Here is a 25,790-nt window from a genome sequence, read left to right on the forward strand (position 1 = left end):
AATAACGTCTGTCTGTCTTGCTACCACACTTCTGTAATTGATGTGGCCATAGAGGAAATCCTCAGAATGATGTTTTTTTCCAAATTATCCAGGTTGTGTTCAGATATATGCCTCTGTAAATCTGTTGAAAATGGCAGTATGTTGCTGAACAAAGAGCAAATATGGAGATCCAAAAAGCAAATTCTACCCTTGAGCAGTGCATACTTTTCATAGATATCAGTGGAAGATTCACAGAAGGAGGATGAGGGGAGACCTTATCACTGTCTACAACTACCTGAAAGAAGGTTGTAGCATGGAGGCTGTTGGTCTCTTCTCCCAAGTAGCAAGTGATACGACAAGGGGAAATGGCCTCAAGTTGCGCTAGGGGAGGTTTAGATTGGATATTAGGAAAAAGTTCTTCACAGAAAGGGTTGTCAGGCATTGGAAGAGGCTGCCCAAGGGAGTGGTGGAGTCACCATCCCTGGGGGTGTTTAAAAGACATATATATGAGGATCTTAGGGACATGGTTTAGTGCTAGAGTATTGTGATTACAAAAATAATAGTCATTTTAAAATAAACACCTTGTGAAGGAAAAACCCACATGCAAACAGACTGAAGGCAGAGTAAACTAATGTAATAGAAATGCTGATGGACCAGAAGTAAAAGGAGTTTAACAAGTAAACTGATTAAAGAGCAAATGCACAAGCTCAAAGGCAGTGCCTCCGCTTTACTGGGGTGCAGGTCCCTGTTGTATGTCTCACCAACTGAGACTGCCTTGCTCAGGAGCTCAGTGTATGTGAAGTTCAGGAAAGAAAGTCGGATGTCCACGCTGTGTCAATAGGTCTGATTTCCCTGTCAGGGCAGTCTGTGAGGGGGCTTCCAGGCCAAGGGAATCTTCTCTCTCGTCTTTAATATGAGCTGAGTTTCGTCCAGGCAGTCCATGTGTCTCATGTGTGTCATTGAAGCAGCTGCAAGGGAAGACCGAGAAGGGGGAACAACCCAGTAAGATGCTGAATTCAGCTTTTCCTTGTGAATGCTAATGCCTAAAAAATTTATAGATACATGTGTTCACGTCTGAAGCAACTGCCTTTTGCTGATCGTGCAGGAGCTATATGCGAAAAGGAGGAGGAGGAGGAGGAGGAGGAGGAGGCGGAGGGGAGGAAGGGGGTGGCTCTAGGACCCGAGCGAGCCTGGCTGAGCAGGAGGTGGGAGTTCTCCTCCGCGGCAGCAGGAGCCCGGGCCCAGGCTCGCAGCTCCGCGGAGCCCGCAGGAGGAGCCGGCGCATCCCCTCCGGAGCCGCGCACCCGGCGGGACCTGCCGCGCCCGCGGAGCCATGGGCCGGCTCCCACGGCTGCTGCTGGGCGTCACCGCACTGGGTAAGTAACTTAGGTTTCTTTCCCCCATCGCCTTACGGTGCAAACTCCGTCTTATGCTCAGAGACTCAGACTCATTTAATTGCCTGTTCTCTTTTACCTTTGAAACCAGTAAAGCTTTATTTTCCAAATAATGGGGAAAAAAGGAGAGGAGGGAGAAAGTACTGGCATGAAACATGTATAAAGTAGGTGACATGTGGGAATATAAATCCTGATGGTTGTTGATTTGAAGTAAATTCTATTCACTGAAATGAATAGGTTTTAGAAAGGCTGCTGCTGACCGAGGCACTTGGGCTGCAAGCAGTTGCTGTCATTGTACAAGGGTTCAGCGTGGGATTAACAGCTGTACTCCAGGACCATTATGCTTCTCTGATTGCTAGATTGCTATCTCTGGGACTGTTTTGGAGAGGCGAGAGAAAGTGATGCTTCAGGAGATGAGTGAAGGTTGCTTACAGGAAAAGGTGCATTTTGAAAAAGATGCTTTGTCTAAGGAGAGAGATGAAGGAGACAGAATAAAGGAGTGGAAGGTACCAGGACTATGAAAGATGGAGTTGTGAGATCCCACCTAGAAAGCGGTGCTCAGGCTGAGTTTTGAAAGGAATCTTTGTGCTGTTCTGGTTGTCATTGTCAGCTTTGGTTCTGAAATGCAGCAAGAAGAATGAATTAACAGTAGGAGAGAAAGAGGGAGATGTTAGGAGGGAAGCTGCAGTAATAGGAGAGAAGTTGGGAAGTGGCAGCATGCACACAAGCAACAATGGGAGAAGAAGGTAGGTGTGGGACACATTTACTTTATGTGCACAGTGGCAAGCAAACTCATTATGAAAATTAGGGGAGAAAACCTGTATCAGGACATGTCAAACTTTTCAGTGAGCTGAAGTTACAATAGTAGCCCCAAGGCAGAGACAGGGACATAATCTTGACCCTTAGACAAGGATCAGGAGACACTTCTGTATTTCTTAGCATAACAAATCATATCAGGAGACACTTCTGTATTTCTTGGTGTAACAAATCATATTACTTCCAGGCAGAGAAGGAGGTAAGGCAAACAGGTTGCTGGGCACTGCAGCTTGCTCTTGTTAGCGCAGTGAAATTCTGTCTCTGGCTAAATGCTGAACCTATATAAATATTCTTTTATATGAAGACATGCTGGGACATCATTTTTAAAGCAGGTTTCATAATTTAGTCCTATGTCAAGGCATAGCACAGAGTTTTTGACTTCAAGAATTTTCTGGCCTGTTATTCCTACTGGGAGGAGGTTGTTTTACTGTCAGAGGGTCCCAGGGCAAGTGTACCCTGTGCGAGCAGAGCTGTGTGTCCCCGCCGCCCCAGTTCTCATGGCATGTGGTCTCATCAACAGCTAAGTATCATCCCAGTAGTTTTGGTGGAGTGACTGTCAACATGCAAGTAAGGTTAGTGTAAGGAATAGTCATCATATTTGCTGTATCTCTAAGTCTGTGATTTGAAGCATGACTGTATTAAGACAGAGATTTTAAAAGGTGTGTTTCAGAGAGAGCACGTAAAGAGCTAAATTAAAACAAATGTAAATTTTACAATCTCTGTCCAATCTTCTGCCAAACATAATCTCAGTCACCCAGGAAGAGGCTTGGATGCATGAGCATTTAACTGTGTAGCTGCTGTCACATTATTTCAAAAACGACTTGTGTTTCCATTGAGAAAGTTTTCTGGGAGTATGTTCTCAGAGTGGGTTTATATTTCCTACTTCATTTAGAAAGCCCAAGATCTTGATGATGAGGGAATTTACAGGTTCACTTTTCTCTTGTTTTACTGGCTGGCATATGTGTTTCTAATGAGCTGTATCCTAAAAGGGTAATTTCAGAGTTCCCATCCATTGAAAATTTTTGGCACACCAGAACACTGGAGGAGGTCAGAACTCCTTTTGGTGCAAAAAATAAGACTGTATGAGAACATTCAGAAAGTTGCAGAGAACAACAGAAAAAAAAAAAAAAAAAAAAAAAAAGAAGTCAGAAAAAGAACCTCCAAAACAACAGGAACAAAACCAGGAAAGGACTCAGTGCACAAATGTGCCTTGTTCAGTGCTAAAGTAGCTTCACAGTCATTTGGAGACTGAGGTTGCACACTAGCCTCAGATCTCAGGAGTTTGCTAGGAAGAGGTGAAAAAGCCACCAGATGAATATGTGGGAGAATTTTCTCTTTATCTTATGCACCAGCCTTGCTTTGAGTCTTTATATTGAATCAATTTCCTTTCATTACTTGAGCTTGGTGGAGAAGGTAGGTCAGTCCTTTTCTCCTCTACAAAAGAACGGGGTTGTGCTTGGCTGACTCTTGTGCTCTCGCCTCTGGGTGTGGAGGGAAAACTATCTGAAAAATTACAGCGCAACATATGTTCTGGGCAAACCTCAAACACCTTTCCAAAAGTGCAGTCATGTTTATGTTATTGCTCAGAGTGTAGCTATTGGGTATAACCACAGTTCTTGAGATAATATTAGTAGAGGCATTTTGTCAAGCCTTTCTTTACAGCCCTTTCCAATACTTGTAGTGGAGCTGTCACAGAACAGAATAGAATCTCTCATGTTTAGCTTCAGCCTGAGGAATAGTTATGGTTTGGGGTTTTGTTTAATCCTTTCTCAGGCATGGGGAGGTTGATTGCAGGTTTAGGAATAAGACAGCCAGCCTTTTGTTTGTTTGTGGAATGGTGTATCAGCATGGCAACGGTGAACGCCCCGTTCCTTGATGCTACATCCTCTTTGCATTTGTATAACAAACTGTTGTCAGAGCCTGGAAGGTTTTATTCCTCTCCCTGCGTTTGTCTGCCTCTCAGAATTGAGCTGGCCTGTTTTATAGAGCGAGAACAAGGTGGTTTAAGTTAAATCAGTCCATAGATGCATGAAGATGCTTACATAGGAGTACCTCATTTTGTTGTAAGCCAACTTAAAATATACCACTGCATCTGTCTCACTTAGACAAACCTTTACTGCCCCATGTATCCCTTTGTCTGTCTAGAGCAGAGCATGCCAAGAGTGGAAGAGCTGGGGCCTTGCATTCTCTTTTGCCTCTTCATTGAAGAGCTTCTCATTTTCTTTTTCTTGACCCTATTGCTGCTCAGTTAAAGTAGCATACAGGTACAGTAGTGGTTTCAGTATTTTCACTTAAATAGTTCCAACCAGGACAGCACAGATGATCCTTGAAATCAGTCTTAGGGGTCAGGTCCACGGTCCTTTACTGTGCAAATGACAGTGTATCTACAGATGCTGTGCCCAGTCCAGATATGCAATTTAAGGCACAATGACTGTCACTGAAAGTTAAACATTGGGAGGGTGCCTTGAATTAAAAAAGAAAAAAAAAAATTCTTTTTAAGTCACAGACATTACAAAGTTGAAGACCCTTTGAAATACAGTGGAAAAGGATACGATAGATATATAGGAATCCCATAGTAAATGAAGCACATGCAGACAAACACTGGGGGTTTGTAAACTACATCAAGAGGGAGGATTAAGGTGTAGGAGGAGGAAATTAGGGAACTGCGTGTACCTTTACTTTAGAGACAATGTCTGGTGATGAGCCATAAGAGATATCCACCTTTCTGTCAGTCTTACATAGTTTCACATTTCCTAATTGGTCCATGAGATCAAAGTTGGAGAAGAAGATGCCCCTCCCAGTGATGTCTCACAAGCATTCCTCTCCCGCCCCAAGTGCTAAACCGGTGGGCAGGAGGGTCCCTGTCTTCAGCCTGCTTGTGTGTGTGATGGAGCACACACTGGCTGCGCTGGTGTGCAGCAGTGCTTCTGTGGTGTCTGTGAACAGAGGGCAGAGAAATTTTCACCTTGAATTAATTTTAGTGAAAAATGCTGATGTAGTGACACTAAAATGCTTTATAAAGTGGTCTAGGTTTTCAGCTGTTATATATGACAGTTTCTTGGTGTGTGTACCAGTTCGTATTGAGACATTCAAATTAGTCTAGCTGGTGCTTTTTGTTTGTTTGTTTGTTTAAAATTCAAACTTCTCCTTAGAAAAGTCTTTTATTAAAAAATCTTAAATCTTTATTAAAAAATCTTAAAATATTATTTTGTATCAAATGTTATTGTTCAACACTCCCTTAAAAGTGTTGGCCTTTGCAATTTTATAAAACTTCTCAAAAATGTTGAGGCTGACCTGTGACAGGTGTTTTTGTTTGGTTTGGTGGTTTGGTTTTTATTTTTATTTCTTTGGCCTTGCCAGTAACTTGGAAAATCCTGTATCAAAGATACTCAGTTATCTTGTAATAGCACATACTGGTATGTACCTGGATGTGTGCATGCCGGTGGTTGTCCTCAGGCTGATATTAATTACTGCATATATGCACGATGGCTGGTACTGTCATTTATTGCTTGCTATTGGGTTGAATTCCTCAGAAATAAAGGAAGCAGAGATAACCTGAACATTTTACAAACCTTTAGTAAAAGCAGAAGGACAAAGCAGCTGCTGAGAGGAGAGACAGGTGAACTCTTTCCAGAAATAAATGGAGAGGAAGGAATCCATGGGGTTCTTGGCTAAGACAAATTGATGGACCTTTATAGGAATACAGTTAGAGCAGTGCAACATCTTGCCTTCTGTATCTGGAGTCTTTTATCTGAGACTTTTACGAGTAAGCATGATTTCTGTATTGAATGCTTAAATCAGAGCAGGAAAATAATGACATTAATTATGTTAATTAATTGGATCAGGCTTATAGTCTTTTCCTGTCTCTCAGCATCAGTCCTTCCTCTTACAATTCCTCTTCCTCTCATTCCACTATAATTGCTCCCCCACTTCTCTCCTCTCCTGGCGTGTAACAAACCCGGTGCTTTGATGTGGCTTGCTATCAGCAGGACCGGGTGGGCACAAAGATGAAACCTGTGGAAGGTAGGACAGCAGGACAGCTTGGAGAAGTGATGACTTGGGGTGTTTGATAAGAGGGGACTTGCAGCTAGTCTGACAGATGTGCTCTGAGTGAATAGGGTGAACTGAGATCTCTTGTGAGAGCGGTGACAGATCACACCGATGGGTTATATGTGTGTAGGGGAATGTGTAAAGCCTTTGGTTCAGATTGTGACTGGTTCAGCGTTAGGTGTCAGAGGGGCTATGCCTGAGGAATGCCAGGTTCCTGCCTTTTTATGCCTAGTGTACAAGAGGGGAGCTAAGCGTGTAGGGCCTTTACCACTGAGCAAATGTGGGCCCATGAGGAGTGATGAAAAAACAGAGAAATTACATGAAAGAGAAGTGAGATGACCTTCCAGTCTTCCTCACCTAGGAAAAGCAACTCTGCTGTATGTACTGGGGAAATAAAGAACTCAGAATTTCAATAAGATGCTCATCTGCACACCAGGCTTTATCTTTTTAGGAGAATTTCAGGTTTGTTTTCTATATGTGCTCCTTAATAAAAAGCTGGCTGGAAAAACAAGAAACTTTACACAATTCTGTACAACCTTTTCTTCCACTTGTTGGTGAAAAACTTGTTAAGATTTCTAACTGACTTTATATTTATTTTAGGCAGTTGGACTACACAATCATTGTAGTTTCCTTTCAACATAACTATTCTGTTCTATATGAAGGAAAGAAACTCCCTGTCAAAACCACTGACTGAGTTTAAAAACACGGAAAAGACACCTGTTGACACAGAAGGCTCATCAGAGGTAAAGGTAATCAAGAATGAAACTGAAGTACAGAATTAAAAGCTGATGTCTTTCCAAAAAGCACAGATCTGTCCTTGCAGCTCAGCTTAACTTTTGCCCTATGTAGTGGGAGAGCCATGTCTGTTAATAAGACATCTCAGATTTTCAGCTAATTGGTGTCTGAAATCCCATAAGCTTTGGCACATCAGCCAAGAATGATGCATTTTTTAATGCATTTCAGTTGCTCACTTAGGGGTGTTTTTTTTGACATTGGTGGGTTTTTTTCTCTCTTTCCCTAGTCTGTAGCACAGCAAATGTTTGAGGGCATAAATAGCCAAACTTTCTGGGGTTGAAGCATCCAAACATTTCCCTGGTATCAGTGTTTAAGGAGATACATATTTATGTATTAAAACATAGGAGTGATAAAGTAACTGAATGAGAGCCACACTAGGAAGTGACCTGGAGGGATACGATAGTGTTTTGGTGCACAGGAGGTGAGAAGTGTCTGTTCCTGCATTGTCACGGTGAAGAGGTTTTGTTGTATCCAGGAACCGAACAAAACCCAAACTGGAACTTTTTTCCCCACCTTGAATCAGAACTGACCCAATAACGGCAGTTGTATTGGAACCCCAGTGGGAAATGAACCCAACAGGTTACTGGTTCTGAGTCACAGTCTGCTGAAATCTTGCTTCCCACAGCAGAAATGCCATCAGCATGGGAGCAACCTCTAACTGTGGTGGGCTTCTGAGGAGTTTCACGTCCATCTTCCACCTCCCCATGGCACTCTCAGAAGCGCCTGCATCCACACAGCGATGCAGAGCAGGTTTGTGTGGCTCTGCGACTGGGACCAAGACATTTTCCAATATGCTGCGGGTAAACCCTCAGTGCTTGGACAACCCCCTTTGTAGCTCTGCCTTGCAACTTCTGCTCCGCTTTCCTGGCCTTAGGCAGGCAGGAGGAAACTGGGGATACATGGAGAGGACAGAAGGGGGCCAGGGCTGGGCAGAGCAGCAGCATGGAGGAGCTCTTTTCCAGTGGAGACCATGAGCCCAGCCTGTGTGGGTTGGGATTACCAAAAAAAATGGTTAGCAGCTGTCAGCCTGAACCTGAGCAACTTCAGGCAAAAATGAATTCAAACTGGAACTGAACTGAAATACTGGTTTGCTTCACTGCATAGTTTGTTTGGCAGTTTTGCAGACTTTGGTGTCTTGACTAATATTTTAGACGATGTAAGGAGCATGGGTGGTTATATTTACACATTTCTACTACCTTAGATGTCTTGATTTTTTTTAAATGTCCTGTTTCTGTTGTCATATCTAACTACAGTTTTAATTTTCTGAGTATCTGCTAGATATTTTTTTTTCTTGCCTACTGAGCTCTGAGTGATTAATACATATTTGATACTTTGACTTCAGCAAATAGAATCATAGAAAAGCATGACTGTTTGAAATTTCCTTGGTCTTTAAGATGTTTTTAGAGTTTGCTCTATGGCATTTTGATGTACTCTGTGCTGGAGTCCAGATCACTTTACATGAGTAACACTTTTAAAGTATGTAATTCACAACAGGAGCATTTTCTATGTTTACAGGCACTACAGGAGCCCAAATAGTATTTAAAACCTCTGAAATCAGCTTTCTTTAACCCCATGCAGGCTGACAGTTCAGCCCAGGTTTTAATGAAACACTGGACTCTATGAATCTTGTAAGCCCTGATGGCACAGTCATCACAGAATACTTGCTATCACCATTTATTTTTCAGCTGTCCTGAAGTCCCACATGCATCCTGGCCCTTCAAGATCTGTCAAGTTCTTAGAAGAGTTTAAATTTTCCCAGAGTTTGACAGATTGTGTTTGTCAGTCCATTGCAATCCTAGCGAATAGATTTTAAAGTCAGTAAAATTTGCAAAAAAATAACCTTGTTAATTAATTATAAGCAAAATGAAGTGAATAAACCAAACTAGCTTTTATTTAGTTATTTCAAAAGAGCTTGTATTTTGGCTATTCAGGTTCACAGAAAAATGAAAGACTTTTGCAGATCTGGCTCTTTTTACCCCATCTAGAGCTGTGCTAGGTTGGTTTGATTAGATACAAATATTTAGTTTCCACTCTAAAAGCCATTTTCATATTTTGTTTCCTATTTATAGGGCATAGTGTTGGGGGTTTGTGTGGGTTTTTTTAATTTTATTTTTTTATTTCTTCCCTCACCATTGTAATTCCCAAACATTTTTTTTCCTCTCTTGTGTGCCTTCCTGCATAAAAATGCATGAAAATTAATGAAAGGAAAAATCTGGGTTTTTCTTCCTGATGGAGAATATTTTTTTCTGCTAATTTTAGGAGCAGAAAAGATACAGAAAAAAGCTTTGCTTTAAACAAACTGTCTTCCACACTTTCCTCTGGGGATGAAGTTAGCCAAAACTGTATAATACTCAGGGGTTGCTCATGACTATTATAATGTTATAGAATTATATGATTCTGTGTTATAGAATTCTGTGATTCGATGAATATATAGATTATAGATTTCACAGGGTTTTCTGTGGCATGTGACTGTACAGGCTATCAGCTGTGGCAAATCTAGGTAATGGTTACTTTTAGTTAAGCTTCAGCAGACTTTACATTCACTGCAGTACCAGAGTACATGTGGAGAAAGCTAGGGAAGTGATTTCATTACTGATAGAAACTGCTTTGTGGCTGCAGGAAGGATGGCAAGAATCAACAGCCCAATTAATAATGTTACTGACATTCTTCCACTGAGAATGGTGGAGGGTGCCTCAGGTCAAGTAAATGTAGAATTTCAAACACAGAAGTGCTGATTCTTCCACTGGATTTCTCAGGGCTCTTGGGACTGGGTCAACACAAAGAGGGTCAATGTTCAGATGATGTTTAACTCAGTTCTCCAGCATTCATGCCCACATTGACCTCTTCTGCCAGCCCCCAAGCAGCAGCACAGTGTCATTTTAGCTATGTCAGTCAGACTGTAGGGACACTTTGAAATTATTTAGGTTAAAAGCTAGCTTTGGCTTTTTTTGTAAATCATTTTAATGGTCCAGTTACAGTGTGACCCTACAGAGCTTGTGTAGATACAGTTGAAGAGATGGTGATTGCTGAGCAAGGGCAAGAAGGGAGTCAGTCTCCTGGTGGGGCCAGAGGAAAGGTTGGCGGGGGAGGAAATTATTTGAGAAACTCTTCAACTGTTTTTTTTTCCCTGAATCTCTTCCTCCAGTCATTTAAATAAGTGTTTCATGAAACTCACCTGTAGGGTTAGATACCTGAACTTGGGCTTGTGTGGATACACCCTTACTGAGCTTAGTGATGTCCGCTTCCCATTCTCTTGCAAGGAAGCAAGTGCTTGATGTCAGCCCTGTCAGCTGGATGTCAGTGAGCTGACAACCCCTGTATGAATTTGTATCACTGTGAAAATACCTACAATCCTGTTTTACTAAATAGAAAAACATTGTTAGCTATCTAGTTCTGTTTATGGCAATTTCTCATTTTTGAACCTTGTTAGCTTTTGGCATGTGGTTATCAAAACTTTTAACAGTTTTAGGGGACACAAAATTCAGACTAGTAGTTTGAATCCTATAGTTGCTGCTACAGTACTGAGGAACAAGAGCTACACCATGTTGTTGTTTGCCCTTCAAGGCTCCCCTTAGCCTTTCAGCCAAAATAGTCTGTTTTCAGCTTTGACCCGTACTGCACACAGTTGTTTGAGGAGGTGCTCTGAAACAATCAGGGACAGGACTGAGTCTGTTCTGAAAGTGGAGGAGCTGGACTTTACATTTATCATCTAAAAGCAAGACAGGAAAACAGTTCTGGGCCCAGGCTTAAATTTTATACACAAAATGTTTTATAAGCTCTACCATGCATAGAAGTGATCCCATGAGTTTTCAAAAAAAGGTCATCTACATTAAGACTACTCTTAAGTATATTCTTTTATTCTTGGTGACCCAAAGACACAAAGGAGCAAGAAAAGAAGCTGGTGAAAAGTGACAGGTAAAAGTACCTTGCTTAGTCTTTCTGAGCTTGGCAAAAGGTAAATGTACATATAGCAGGCATCGTTTCTCTGGTACCTAAACTCTCCAAGCACAGGTTTCACATCACAAGATAGGGTTAAAAATCATCAAATTAAACCAAACATATTTATGAGCCATCTGGTTTCTGAGTCTTTCCAGTTTGTGTTTACTATCCTGGGTAACTATTAAGCAATTTTTGTTGCTGTAATTTTCATGTCATTACATGGCTCCAGAAACTAAGTGTTTAAGAAAAACACCATAAAGAAGTGAATTCAAAATAGAATTATAAGCACTGGCAGCACCAAAGACATTTGTCGTTCTTCCAATCATCCTAACATACTACTAAAAGTAAACGTACAGAATAAATTCATTTATCCTTTTAGTGTGATTTTGAATTTAAGTTGGGCGATGTGAACTGGAAGGTTGTATTATCAAGCTCTTTTACAATATGGTAAGGGGAGTCAAATTTCCTAAGTCTAGTTTCCAGTTCTGCCACAAGCTTTCTGTGTGATTTGGGGAAGGCTACTAAGTCTTGGCACCTTAATCCTTTTCTCATTTTACCTATTTTACCTCCATTATTCAAATGTTATGAGACATAAAATAGTATGTTCTAGTTCCTTGAAACAGATCCAATGCACAGAATTATTTTTATTTTTTGGCCTTTAAAAAATGAAATGTAATTAAGGAGAATCTATAACTCAGTTTCAGTGGAAATTTAAGTGTATTGCTTTGAAAACAAAAAAAAGTATGTTTATTCTTTCACATTGGATGTTGGGTTACGGATAAGAGCTTTCTGAGAGCATTGGCTTTTCTATTGATGGAGGAAACAAAAGTGTTCTCCGTAAAGGTGTGTGTTTGTATTGCTTTTCCATAATGTATCCTTATCTGCTCCTGAGAAGGCACAGAACTGATGAATAGATGTAAAATTCCCTCTTGTTTCTTTGTTGACATGATTGATGTTCTTCACGCCACCTCAGTCATGTGTGGCAGTGAACTTTCAGAGTACAGTTTCATCTTAGGAAGAGAGGAGAGAATATAGCTATAATTGCTGGTTTGGGGTTTCTAGGTGTAACGAAAATGCTGGTGATTTTTGAAAGTAACACATTTTGTGAATGCTAACTAAGGTACAGCCATCAGCTTCCCTTTCTCCATCTCCCTCATGTTTTTGACAGAGCTGTGTGCTGAATATTGTTAGTTTTATCAAGTCAAATTTGCTTTCATGGGTCTTGGGACCTTTCTGACAACTTTGCACAGCTATTCCTGATCCCCTGCACTCCGTCAGCCCTGCCACTGTGTCTTGCTCTTTCTGCTGTAGCTTGGTATCTCTTACAGACACGGGGTAGGAGCGCCTGGCAGGTTGAGCTCAGTGAAGAACATACTGGTGCCTTTAGGTCCTGTTAGAAGTACATATCTTGTTTCTCTGCTTCCGTTATTTGCACCTGGCATGAGCTTTAAAAGAATGCAAAGCAGTAACTTGGTGTCTCTTATGTCTTTAGTTTCAAAGCCTAGATTCTCAGATGCATAAAGAAGAAGAAATAAGTGTATGCAAAGAATAAAGTACATGTTTCTCAGAGTGAGAGTCCTTCGGAGGGGAGCATTGCTTACAGCGGCAGAGAACACTAACCATGATGCAAGGAAGACCTTTGAAATCTTGGCTGCCGAACTGTTAAGTGCCCTACTGAAATTTGTGCTCAGTAGCACATTCCACCTTCTTTGCCTCCTCTGAGTGTTTGTTTGACTGCTTTCCTCTTCTGGAGTCCAGCTGGCGTTGAGAGGCTCAGCTGTTAGGAAGCCCATTTGAGAGTCTCATCTGGCACTGGCAGGCTCCACACGCTGCTGGAACACTTGCTGGCAAAGTTGTGGTTCCTACCTTGGAAGCTGGCAACAATTCCTAGCTGAGGCTGTGAGGGTGATGTCTGAAAGATGTTTGACTCTTGCCTAGAGCTGACAGCCAGGCTGGGGATGTGATGGTAGGGGTGTTTGTTCACCTTCACTGGCACAGTAACTGCATCTTTTCTTCAGAGACACAGGCTTGGGCACTGCACTCTGCCCTTGATGTGTTCATGTGGAGGTACAGCAGTGGCCATGGCTGCCTTCAAAGCCAAGCACAGGTTCCCTGTGCCCAGCATGCTGCAACCTGCTCCCTTGTGCAGCTCTGTCAATGAAGCCTGCCTTACTAGTGTCCTGGGAACTGAACTGGCTTTCCGTCATGCCTCATAGCAACTTTAAAACCCAGTCTTGCTCTGAGTAGAGGACAATAAAGTAGGAATTCAGTGCCCCAACAGCAACTACTCTCTACCCAGCCCTCCCAAAATATTGTAATATAGAAGGATACATTAACAGATTCTGGCTTGGATACTTCAGATGTGGTTGTGGCACTATGAAAGGTTCCATGGGTCTCTTTTTCCTAACACAAGATTAAATTAATTCTTGTTGAAGCCATTCCTAGGTGGACAGCAACGCAAATGCTTCAACATCTGTTTCCAAAAGAATACACTATTCCCTCAGACTGCATGTGTTGTGCATGCTCTGTCACCCTTTCTCATTACTGTAGATGAAGTGGAGTTCGTCTTCTGCTTGCAAAGAAGGAGCGACTTTTATTGACCTGGTAGCTGGCTGTTGTGGTGATAGGGATTCTTGGAAGTGCTTGAGGCACTGCTCGTATTCAGTGTCATTTGCAACTTCCTGATGCAGGGGGGTTGAGCATTCTTCAGAGCGAGCTGGCACAGAAAGGACATTTTGAGATGTGTGATTCTGGGAGAGTGCTGGAAGAAGCTTTGTTGAGCAATGATGGGAGACTGAAATGACACGGATGATTTTTCCATGTTACTCTCTCCTCCACTGGTATGATACCTAGTGGAGTACCAGGTGGGCAATTGAAACTCTTGACAATCAGATATCAAAAAGAACAGTACTACTCAAATATGTATTCACTAATCATGGCTACAATTTCAGGCTGTTTACACCTGAAAAGGTAAAATGAGATGGTGGATGAGCAGTTCAAACATGATCTAAATGTACAGAAACTGCGTCAGGTATGCTGTGTTTGGTGGGCACAGTGAGTCAAGAAACCCATGCTTGGTCTGGTAGCTCATTTCTGGATGTCAGAAGAATGTGCACTGAAGATTTAGGAATTGTATGGCGTTAAAGAACCATTCAAGACATGCCTGTGTTAACCATTTAAATCTATGTGCCACCGCGAGGCATTTTATCACCTTGCAAGCTGCCTTATGTAAGAGACTCCACAGTGATATACTGCATGGCGGGCAGAACCAGGTTTGCTTTAGGACTTGTCATGATTCAGACTTTTGCTGGTGGCCAACAGAGAAGAAAACTGCACAAGCTCTTGACCTTATGTTGTTTGTTTTCCTCATTCTGCTGGCTCATGCATGCTGGCTGGTGTCCTGTAGCAAAGAGCTAAGGCTGTCTGCTGTTCATCTTAGCTCATTCGTTTGAGGGCTGAGGAATAGAAACCTCATTTTTCTCCCTTGCGTGGACAGGTCTGAAGTGACCCCTTGCCAGCGAAGAAACTCAAGCTGCAGGCCAACAGTAGTCAGACAGTGATCTTTAGGGAGACTCTACTGGGATATGTAGTCTCTTTCACTATTCTCAGGTAAAGGCCTGGTTAAATTACAAGGAATTACTGAAAGGAGCTCATGGTCTCATACCATTTCCCCACTGACCATGTCCAGAGAGTGATTGCCTTTCTCATGATTCCAAAAGAACTTAGTACTTCAGAAGGTAAGTGGTGGTAGAGCAGGTCTGGACTCCAGCAGCCACAGTGTTTCATGAATTCACTCTGATCGATGATGGCTTTATTTTCTCTTGAACAAATGAAAGAGTTTTAGTTGAGATATCCAGAGAATTCAACATTCATATGTTCTGTTTGTTTGCATCTAGTGGTTTTCATGTGATTATTTCTTGTGCATATAGACACTTTCCAGATATACCCAGAAATGCATCCAGTTGTGTTTCCCTGCTGCCCGCAAATGAAATAACTCAGAACTGGTGGGAGGGACAGTGCCCAGTCATTTTCTTTCAGGCACTATTTTTTAAAATTAGTATTTAATCAATTTATCCATGGTCTGAAAGGAAGTCAGAAATTTTCCCAAGAATCTTTGTTTTTTTACAGACACTCATTCTTTTTTCTTGTGCTTTGATGTCCTTGCTCTGATTTCATACTGGTGTGATGGGTTTTTTGTGACATTTTTGTGACATTAAGCATGAAGCTTAAGACAGGCCGAAACATCTCTGAAAGGAGTGGATGAGGGCGGCACCCTTGTCTTAAAATGGATCAGTTCAGTGCTGGTACGGTCTAGCTATCAGGCATTTGGGTTTTCTACTACCCATTCCCTTCCATAAAGCTGTCAGAATATGAGAGCTGGTGGATATTTTCAGAGCACACTTTGTGGGTGTTAAGAAAATCAGAATAGCCATGATAGTGTTGGCTGTGCCAGTGCTCTAGGGTAATTCATAAAGTTGTCAAACCCTGAAGCTCATCCTTGCAGTAATGAGAGATGGTTATCTGAGGCCCTTTTCCTTGGGAGGAAAGAAACGCCTAATTTCACCATTTCTATTTTGGCACTGATCCTGAAGTGGTCCCTTAAACGAACAGAAGGGCTCATTTTATTTAAGAACTTCCTGTCAGAAGTAAAATAAAAGTCTTCATATGAAATATTACCCCTTAGCTGCTTTCCGGTTGGAAGCATGGTATAGTAGCCCAAAGCCTTCCTCTCTAAAGCTTACTTCACTCTCCAAACCACACTTTACGCTCTTGGAAGCATAAAATAAGATAAAATTAAAAGCCAAAATAAGGAAGTATCCTTCTAATCATAGTAATTCTTTACAACACGATTGACTGTCTTCTGATTTATGTGTTCTGAGAACAGTGTGATCATCTGGCTATCATCCTTACTTTCTTCTATGTTTCTTTACTGGAGAGGAAAATAAGTCCACTCTTGTGTTTGTAAAGTCAGTTTCCTACCAAAAGCAGACTGGTGCAATTAATAAATCGTGGTTATGTTGGTTTAGGATATAAGCAAAACAGTGCCGTGTTTTTTCAACTCAGAGCTGATTTTTTTGGATCCAAAAATAAATTTCAGATCTTGGCAAAAATGACTGAAGTGTCTTTGAAAATAAAGAACCGATTTTCCAAACAGCCATAAGGTAGACTAAGTCATCCCTGACTTTTAGTCCATTCAGGAAGTCCTGGATACCAGGGCTTTCCCACCCACTGAGAATCTGTTACACAAAGCTCATTGCTCACAACAGTAATTCCAGTTGAAATTTGGAAAAAGATTCCGCACCTTTTACATTGTGCTGGCTGTAAGTTAAGGTATTCATACTGGAGAGTCACCTCTCAGGTGGCAAATATTTCAGACAGCATGAATAAGCTTAGTCCTAATCCTTTTCATAAGAGAAACGTGCAGATTTTAGGAGACTATCCAGACTCGCTTTCCTCTGAAGGCTTGGCTCTCATGGTACTCTGAAACAGTAAGCAATGAAAACATCACTCTTTTTAACATTCAGCATACCATCAGGGCTCCATGCTTATTAAATTGTCTCGTTATTAAGAAGACTGTTTATATTGGTGCTGTGATTTGAGTTAGCGTCCTAGCCCTCTCTAGACAGATTGATTTCCTGGTTACAACTCCAACTCTGTCCTTTTTTATCTCAAGGTCCCTGATAGTTCACAGTTTGCTGGTTTGGCTGAAAATAAGTTGATTTTCTTCATGCAGTTAGAAACCTTTCTTTTTTGTAGCCTGCACAGTCATTTGAATTTAGTTTGAGAACAAGAGATAACACCCAGGACAGAGTGAATGTTTTTAATTGCTCTGATCTGAGAGAGAAGGAAGTTCTCAGCACTCTGCCCACAGGTGTGAGGTGGCTAGTAAGGGGGACATGGATAGGGCAGAGCTTGGCTGACATCCAGACTGATCAATAAGAGTATTCCATCCCATTAGCGTTTCATATTTTGTATTTCATGCTTCGTATTTAAGGAGAGTCGGGATCTTCCAGTCTCTCTCTCTTTGTCAGAGGTGGGACAGAGACCTGTTCAGGGGAGTTCTGTTCAGGACTTTCTTTAGTTCAGCCTTTTGCCATCCTGCCATTTTGCAGAGGCCTCTGGACCTTTCTGCCTTTTTCTCTCTTCTCTCCAGGATCGCTGTTTGGGACCAGGGTACTGCTTCCTGGGACTGGCTGCTCAGTGTGGACAAAGTTCGTGAGGAATTACATTATCTTTTATTTGATATTCTATTTTTATTATATATATAATTACTAGTAATGTATTAGTATTTCATTATTTTATTAAACTGTGTTTATCTGAATCCAAGTTTCTTCCTTCCCTTTTGATTTTCTCCGATATTAGGGGGCTGCAGAGGGTGCAGGGAGTGAGTGAGCAGCTATCATGGTTATATTGCTAGCTGGGTTAAACCATGACACAGAGCTTTCGCCAGCTTTATACATTCTATACCCTACAAAGGGCCCTTCTTGCCATGCCACTGTGGCCTGTCAGGCTTCATTGACAAAGGACGTCAACTGTGATCTCTAAACCAGTCTCCCACTTTTTTGTTTTTCCTGTTGCTGTTGAGGAGGGACTTCCTCTTGGTCACTGCTGTCCTTCCCTCAGCCACTCTTCCCTCTGGCTGAGACCTTTGCTTTGCCTTCCTGATTTTTGACCTCCTCAGCCTGGAGGTGGTGCCTACCTGCCCCATCTCTGTCATTGTCTTCAATTTTGTCTGCATTGCTCTTTGGAGTCCGAGGTTACATTGCAACTTGGTGCTCCCACAGTTGCTACCTCTCCCTGCTGCATTCTGTAGCCCATTGTGTAGCCGTGCACAGACTTGCTCGCCTGTACACATTGTACTTGGGTCCACAAAAAGGCCCTGTTAGCCTGGATTCAGGCAGCTTATGTACCCTGGCACTTTTCTTTTTTGACTTCTCATGGGCCCATCTCTTTTCCCCTCTGGGCTACAGCACACCATGTCCATGGGAAGCAGTCTTAATACTTTGGGCCCACTGATTTCTGCTCGCTGCTTCTAAAAGGGTGTGTTGTGATGGTACAAAGCTGCCAACTAGTAGCTTCCCCTCATCCTCATGTGTCTTTTTTGCCTTTTGGTCATTGGTTTCTTATCTCTATTTATCTGTTGCTTTTGGAGTATCTTTATCTAATTCTCTCTTGCAGTTAAATATGTGACATTTAGGACTAATGTGGTATGTTTGTAATTGATTTGTGGTGCTTTTTTGTCAGTTGTGCTAGACTTTGCAAAACATTCCTCCAATTTCTTAAATATAGCTCATGTAAACATGGCCAATTCTGGAGAGAAGCTGGCGTAGCAGCCTATGGTGCTATCACAATTTCTGCTGTTAAAAAAAAAAATCAATTTTCCAAGTATTGGGTTGGGATTTAATGCTATTGTGAACTCTCCTCTTGTTTAACAATTATATTATTTGTGTCTTACATTGTTCTATTTGTATCTTTAAATACATGTGTGTTGATATACGCACTAAATTTGAAAATTAGTCATTGCTATTAAACTTCAATCATCTCTCTTTCCAATTTCAACCCGTCTTTCCATCCCTCTTCTTAATTCACATATTTTGGTTTAGTCATGGCCTACCTTGCAGGATTCCTTGAGAAATCAATAGATATCTGATCTAGGGAGTCTCTGTTCTAATCTTCATCTTGTGCACATGTGCTTAGCATTTGTTTTTACATGTCTCTTTGTTACTTGTCATGACTGGGTTTCATGATCCTGGTTTGTCTCTTCCTTGACATAATTTTTATCCCCTTCTCTTCCTTCATTAAGCAGTAATGTGGTTAGAATGAGGTTAGGGGACAGTGCAGATTAACTGGAAAACACTTCTCACTGCAGTTAAACTAGCAGTCTACCTACTCATAGTTCAGTGGATGTTGTGTGAGCTATTTTTCTTCCAGGTTTGCTAATTCCTTCACTGGAGGCTGTACCAGTGCTGATAAAATTCTGCAATTTCCTGGGCTGCATGTAGAAATCTTTTTATAACTTCTTATTTCTTCCTAGACACCCATTTCCTTGGAAAACATTCTTTTTATGCCATGCAAGTGCTGGAGAGGGTCTGTTCCTTCACCTGCATCTTTAATCTTCAGGATTATTCTTCAAAGCTGCTTGTTGATGCCAAAGTTCTCCACAGCATAATGTAAACATCCTGTCCATTTTCCATGTCCTGATTTTTTTTTTCCTTCTTTTTTTTTTTTTTTTGGTTGGGAGAAGATGGCATGGAGAAAAATAATAGGATGTGACCCCGAGGAACTTAGAAGAGACACCAAAGAATGAGCAGGATAAAAAGTTCTTCTGCTCTCTTTTTACAGACGGTAGCCTGGGCACTAACAGAACAAACCCCAGGTAACACAGAGTGTTGGTAATGCACTGGGATATTTAATCCATGGTCTTGATCATGAAGAATGCAAGGCATACTGCCAGAAGACAGTTTTTAATCTTGTACTTTTCTCCACCCTAGTGTAGCCACTGAAGGGCCGATCCAGACAGCAGTTTTTTACTGTCATGTCAGAGTTTTTTAGCACATGTTAAGAGGTACAAAGTGAACTCATGACAAACAAGTTCACTGTGTGGCACTCATGGGAGGATTCATTTTGGCTATCTTGAGCTATTTAGGAGGTGAGCAATTTAAGCTGGTCTTCTAGTCTCTTCCTGTAATGCTTTTTTCTCTCTGTTAACTAACTTAGATTTAACACCTAAGTACTAGGTGGTTGATGTAATAAATCCCACTCTCATGTATTTACTGGACAATTTGTGGTAAGAAATAGTTTAATCTATAAACAGTACTCTTGTGAATCCCACCTTTTCACAGCTTATGCCTATGAAAACTAAATTCTGGCATGGTGCAATTGGAATGACTCTTTCTGGAAAGGAATTTGGCAGATATTGAGAGGAGACTTGTGGCAGTACTTCCATATTTTCCTGGCAGTATTGAAGTTGTAGAGGATGGAATCTTCCATGCTGCTCCATAGAGCTGCTGCCAAGGTGCTAGTAGTGCAGGCATACAGCTAGAAGAAGTTTAGCTAAAAGTTCCTGTATTCAAAGGCTCATATGAAAACAGAATTTGATAAAGATGGCCTTTTCTGACAAAGGAAAACCACTAGACCACAAGCTCTGATACAACTGCATAAATATGATCTGTTAACTGGAGAGCTAAATTAAAAATTGAAGCACTGTGGTATAAGTGCAAAGTAAGATGAAGCAAGTTACTGTGAAAAATAGGCAGGGCACTAGAAGGAAAGTCAGCTGTTTGTAAGGTGGGTATGAGCTGCCTTTCCCTGATATTAGAACTAATGGCACACCTATTAATAACCTGTGCCTGGCATACAGGCTGTAAACATGAGTACACAAATGTCAGTGATCACAGAGTGTTGCAGATATGTCGGCAAAGAGTCCTCTCAAAAAAAGAAACAGAAAATGCACAGGTTGTATGCTTCTACAACCTGCTCTCCATGAACAGACCTAGAAGGTCCCTGACAAAGTACAGCCATTAATTATTCTTTTCTATTACACGCAAACCAGCTGAATATCGCTGTGGAAGCCAGGAGCTTGCTGCCCTAACGCTTCCTGCTCTGTTCCCTGCAGACCCAGTGTGTTCTCTAATATCTGTACCACACAGTGGATCATAAAGAATGCAATACCAGCAAATAAACTAATGAATGCCATTAAAAGTAAAAATCCATGAAGGAAGAAAGGGTGCATTTTCACACAGATTTAGCAAAAAATATCTCAGAAGTAATTTTTGCAATGTTTCGGAAAGCTGTTGGATTATGCCCTTGTCATTAGAAAATTGCCAGCTGCAGGTGTGGTTTTAAATTGGTGGGTTTGTTGCAACTTTAGAATGTTGAAAGACTAAAAAGAGTTCAGGATCTGTAGGGGCTGTTCATGTAGACAATGCCATTATAGTCTCTAAAGAATAAAGTGGGTTTAAGACAACCTTTTATTCCATGAAAAATTGTCTGTTCAACTGTGTTCCTTTTGTTAATTAATCCAACTTAATACAGTTTTTCCATTGTTTTGCTCAAGTTTGTAATTGGGATTCAGCATATAATTTGGTTCCACTTTTACCCTTTCTCAGTATCAAGAAAACACTTTCTTTTCATACTGAGATGCTTTCTGAGACTTTCTAAAATGAGTGTTATGGCAAAGGTGCGACCAGCCAGTTTCTTAAGGGCTTTTGGATTCAAGCTCTCTAGGGCTCTTGATTTTTAAATTGTTTGTGCTTGAGGAAGTAGTGCTCTTACATTCTTATATGGCATACTGTACTGTGGGGCTTTTTCTCCCTCATAAATACAGAATCTACTGTTAATGGAACAATTTGCCTTTTCAGCATAGTTATTGAGAGCCTTACGATTTCTATTTAGTAAATGGTCTTGTTTTTATTCCCTCTTGTGCTCTGTGCTACCTAATATTGAGCCATGTGGCCACGTGCATTCAAATCCTGCAGGACTGAGGCAACAGTGGTATAATTTAGCGTGTCACTGATTCATCTCTTCTTTTCTCTTACATAGCCTATCCTTCCTAAGCAGATTTATAATCTCATAGCAGCTTCCCTCATATGTCGAGGGTTCTGGAAAGGTGTGTACCCAGAAGCTAATTACAGAGACAGCTACACCAGTTGCTGGTTCACTGGATATCTGTTAATAATTTGATACTTCTAACCTCGTTGAATGACCTCAGATTCTCCTTCTTCTCTGTATTAGAGAACAACCATTCACTTCTTTTATTTCTGTACTGTGGTTCTTTTATTCCTCATCTATACCCTTGTCGTTATCTGATATGTATCACTGTCATATGAGAATGAAAGCATCAACCATGACTTCTTAAAATGGGTTGAGAAAGTTTTGTACATACCCCAGCAAAGTGTGAAGGGTTAATAAAAAATGCTGGCAGATTGGACAGATAGTGCTTACAGCTGTTAGGTATGTGATCAAATCGATATTGGAATTTTGTCAGCCACTGAGGTGCACCACAACACCAGGTATCTGACCACTGCAGGTATGCGACAAGGAAATGAATGTTGATTCTTGACTGATGTGAAGAGGATGAATGTTGAGTTCTACTCTGCAGCATGCCAGTAAAAAAGCTTTAAAGTGACCAGGAGTGGTTAGACAGCACCTGCTATTCTTTGTGACAGTGATGTTGCAACAAAAGAGTTTACATAGAAGCAGTTAAATTAGCAGAAAGACCTTAAGAGAAGGAGGTAACAATGCAGTGCATGTCAACCTATCTAAGCATGTTCATTCTTAGGTCACCGTAATCAAAATTCCATAAAGAAGGACCTCAGACAGCACAGGAGGGCTTTGATGTGACTGATTAATGAAAAAAATAAGTCACCTTTTTATTATTTTTCACAAAAACTGTAGAATGGGATAATTTTGAAATTAGTGAAAAGCATTGAATGGATGATAGGGTATTACCTGTTTACTTCTTTATGATGGTAGATTCTTTAAGCATTGACAAGAACAAAACAGGATTGTGGCCAGACTGAGGAAAGAGAACTTTAGAGACTAATTGATAGGAGTTTGTTCATGGTTAGAAATCACATAGCAGTGAACACTTAAAACCTGTGTTACAAATGCTGTAGCAGCATCTACACTTCAGAAAATGAACATAGTGTTGCAAAAGTGCTTGCCGAGAGTAGAGATTGTAAGTTTTCTTAGAGACGCGCTCTAAAAGCATCATGTAATGAGGAGTGCCCCATCCTCTCCTTCCCCACCCCTAGACCTGCCCCTCCCTCCCAAAAATAAATCTGTGCCTAAATGATGGAAATAAGAGGTTTAAATAGAAGACTTGGAAATAAGGTTATTTCCAGCAGTACCCATTTCTGGAGAAAACAGCAACATTATCTAATATTATCTAATTATCTAATAATGAAGTTTAAGATAGTATTTTATGCAACTGGCCAAACTTCCAAGCATAAAAATGTAATATGCCTAGCACTATTAAGTTGCTGAATGTTTAATGACAATATACTTGTGGTTGTATGAAAATACAATACAGCATGCAATCAGAAATCTCATATCTCGGCTTCAGTGCCCAAGTTATTACTGAAAAAAAAACCAGAGACTTCTAACTTTTGTTAGTGTAGCTGTTGCCATTATAAGTAAACATCAAGGTTAAGAAATATGTAGCCAATTCAGGAAGCTACATTAATTCCTAGCAGTGTTAGCACATAGTGGGTCTTAGTCTACTTGAAATGAACAGGAAATATTTCCTTTTATTAGCTGTTATTCCAGATTATTTGCAACTGAATTGGAATAACTCCTATTCAAATGCATCTGGGTAAACTTTCATTTTCATAAATTAAATGACACTCACACTGAAAAAGTTGAGGGCAAAATTTATTCTCACATACTTCATATGAGCTGGCAATGCATCAAAAGGAATGTGGCCAGCAGGTGGAGGGAGGTGATTCTGCCCCTCTGCTCCACTCTGGTGAGACCCCACCTGGGGTCCTGTGTCCAGCTGTGGAGCCCTCAGCACAGGAAAGACAAAGACCTGTTGGAGAGGGGCCCAAGGAGGCCACAGAAATGATCAGAGGGCTGGAACAGCTCTGCTGTGAGGACAGGCTGAGAGAGTTGGGGTTGTTCAGCTGTGAGGATTCTGACATCCTTTTAAATGAAATTGATACTGCCCGGACTGTCCAACTGTTACCCCAAAGAAGGGAGGAAAGGGGCATCCTTGACATTGTCTCCTGTTCACCGCAGCTGAGTAATGTTTTTGTAACTTTCACTGGATTTAAAAACTCTGGCTAAGGTTGCCTTACAGGACAATTAGACCACACCAGCTGTTTCTAGGATGTAGAAGTCACTTAGCTGTCCCTGGATTTCTGATGTAACAGGGTTCCTGAATCCCTGGTAGGTGGAAATCCACCCCAGTCCTGACATTTTAAATTTCTTTTTATTTTAAAAAGAAAAAATATGGTTATTAGGAAGTTGAGCTCTTTCTCATGATTCTCCAGTCCTTTTGAGCAGAAAATTATCTCCAGTTCACTTTTGAGTGGCTGCAAAGTAAAAACACTCATCCTTGTCTCTATCAGTATCACAGTTCAGTCCTGAAACACTGGGATTCATTCCACCTAGGCTGTCCAGAGAGGATTCAATTCTGTCATAAATCTATGACTGGCAGACATGCGGTGAACTGCTGTCTAGAAGTACTTCTGTCTTCCCGGTGTCTGTACAGGGAGCCCCTAGACAGACCGTGTCATCTGGACACCACTCCATTTAGAGAAGAGTAATCTCATTTTACTAGTACTTTTTATTTTCTTAACAAGCTACTGCATTGTTTGGTGCCAGTAATTGCAGTCATCTACATCAAAGCTTCCAAATGGGAAAACAAAGCAAAGAAACAACCCCCGCCCCAAAACAAACAAACGAACAAAAAACCCAACAAAACAAAACACAAACCAACCAAACAAAGAAACCCGCACAAAACCAAACCCACACACAAAAACCCCAACCAAACAAAAAAAACCCACAAACCTAAATCTCATTCTCTTTTCTTTTAACCTTTCAGGAGGGAAACTTCCTTGTTCATTACTCTGCAGAATATGTAGAGTGTGGGCATGGTTGAAATTATGGGAAATGATGCTGTTAATAGTTCCCTGCATGTAAAGAAGAACTGGATAGGACTTTTTGAAACTAGTAAGCAGGCAAAAAAGTTTTATTCAGGGCTAGTACTGTGTGTTACTAGCCTGTTTCAGTCATGACTTCTGTTAAACATTCAGGATTTTGCATGCAAAATCAGAAGTAAGACTAGCAGAGTAAGAATAGTTCATTTAACAACAACGTAATGCAAGAAAGAAGCTTCCTGCATTCTCTTTAAACTTGTTTAAGGGTTTAAAGTCAACCTGGAATGTCATGTCCCACAACAGCTGCATCATGACCACTACACTAGACGGGAACTGAGGTGCAACTTCAGATCAAAGGAAAACAGCCATCACTTTCAGTCTCTTTGTAGAGGATTGATGAAAAGCAATTCTGTCTGTGTTAACCTTGTGATTAGATTTGATTAGCTGATGCATTCATTTGATGATTTCAGAATCTGATTATTTAAGACGTCAACGTTAACCAATTTGATTTATTGATCCAAATTCTTTGTGACCTAAACTTGGCTATAGTTGGTTTTAATTTAGAGAATTTAGACCAGTTTTGGCCTAGTGATATGTTGGTTTGTTCTTAATATTTCCTTGCTAATTTTTAGAAAGAAAATCTATTCCAAGTGCATAGATCTATGTTTTGTATTTTCTTTGTTCTTTTAAACCAAGAAGTCTTGAGGGGAAAAAAAGTAATATAGCTTTGGTGTTTAAAAGGCTCTCTTTAAATTAAATCATTTGTTCTCACATATTGCACAATACTTCAAGCAGCAGCAAAGTAATACCCTGTAAGTTGCAGATTGCTCATTAGAAGATCCAAAATTAACTAATAACAGGTAATTATACACAAACTGCTAGTTGCTCATTTTGGCAAATCTTTTCAATACATCTGTTCACACACATAAAACCAGATCCGTACTTACTGTGAACTGAGTTAGCAGAAATGTCCATATAAATAGCAACAGAAAACCCATCTAAAGCCCCAACATTTAGCTCCACTGAAATACCATGGTGTTGTTCAAAATGACTCATCAAATTCACATATTCAAAGACCTGGTTGGGGGTCAAAAGCTTTTATATTTCAACAAGCTGCTTCAATGAAAGTCAGTTAATCCTGAAATGGTTGGGAGTGAGTACAGTGTGCTAATGAGCTAGAACAGAGGGGAAAACACAATAACTGCAAACTGTG

At 40.9% G+C, this 25,790-nt stretch overlaps 1 protein-coding gene across 1 annotated transcript in view; it reads left to right on the plus strand.

Moving 5' to 3' along the window:
• Nucleotides 1-1,312: 1,312 nt before the first annotated feature.
• The window catches only part of LTK (leukocyte receptor tyrosine kinase), a gene marked incomplete at both ends in the record, with an annotated part of 94,782 nt that continues 70,304 nt past the window's right edge, over nt 1,313-25,790 (plus strand). Inside the window, one exon of the mRNA XM_082058335.1 lies at nt 1,313-1,355. Coding sequence (XP_081914461.1) covers nt 1,313-1,355 — 43 coding nt within the window. The remainder of the gene's footprint in view (nt 1,356-25,790) is intronic.

This window comes from Streptopelia decaocto (assembly GCF_964273445.1).
Source record: "Streptopelia decaocto genome assembly, chromosome: 7".
NCBI lineage: Eukaryota > Metazoa > Chordata > Aves > Columbiformes > Columbidae > Streptopelia > Streptopelia decaocto.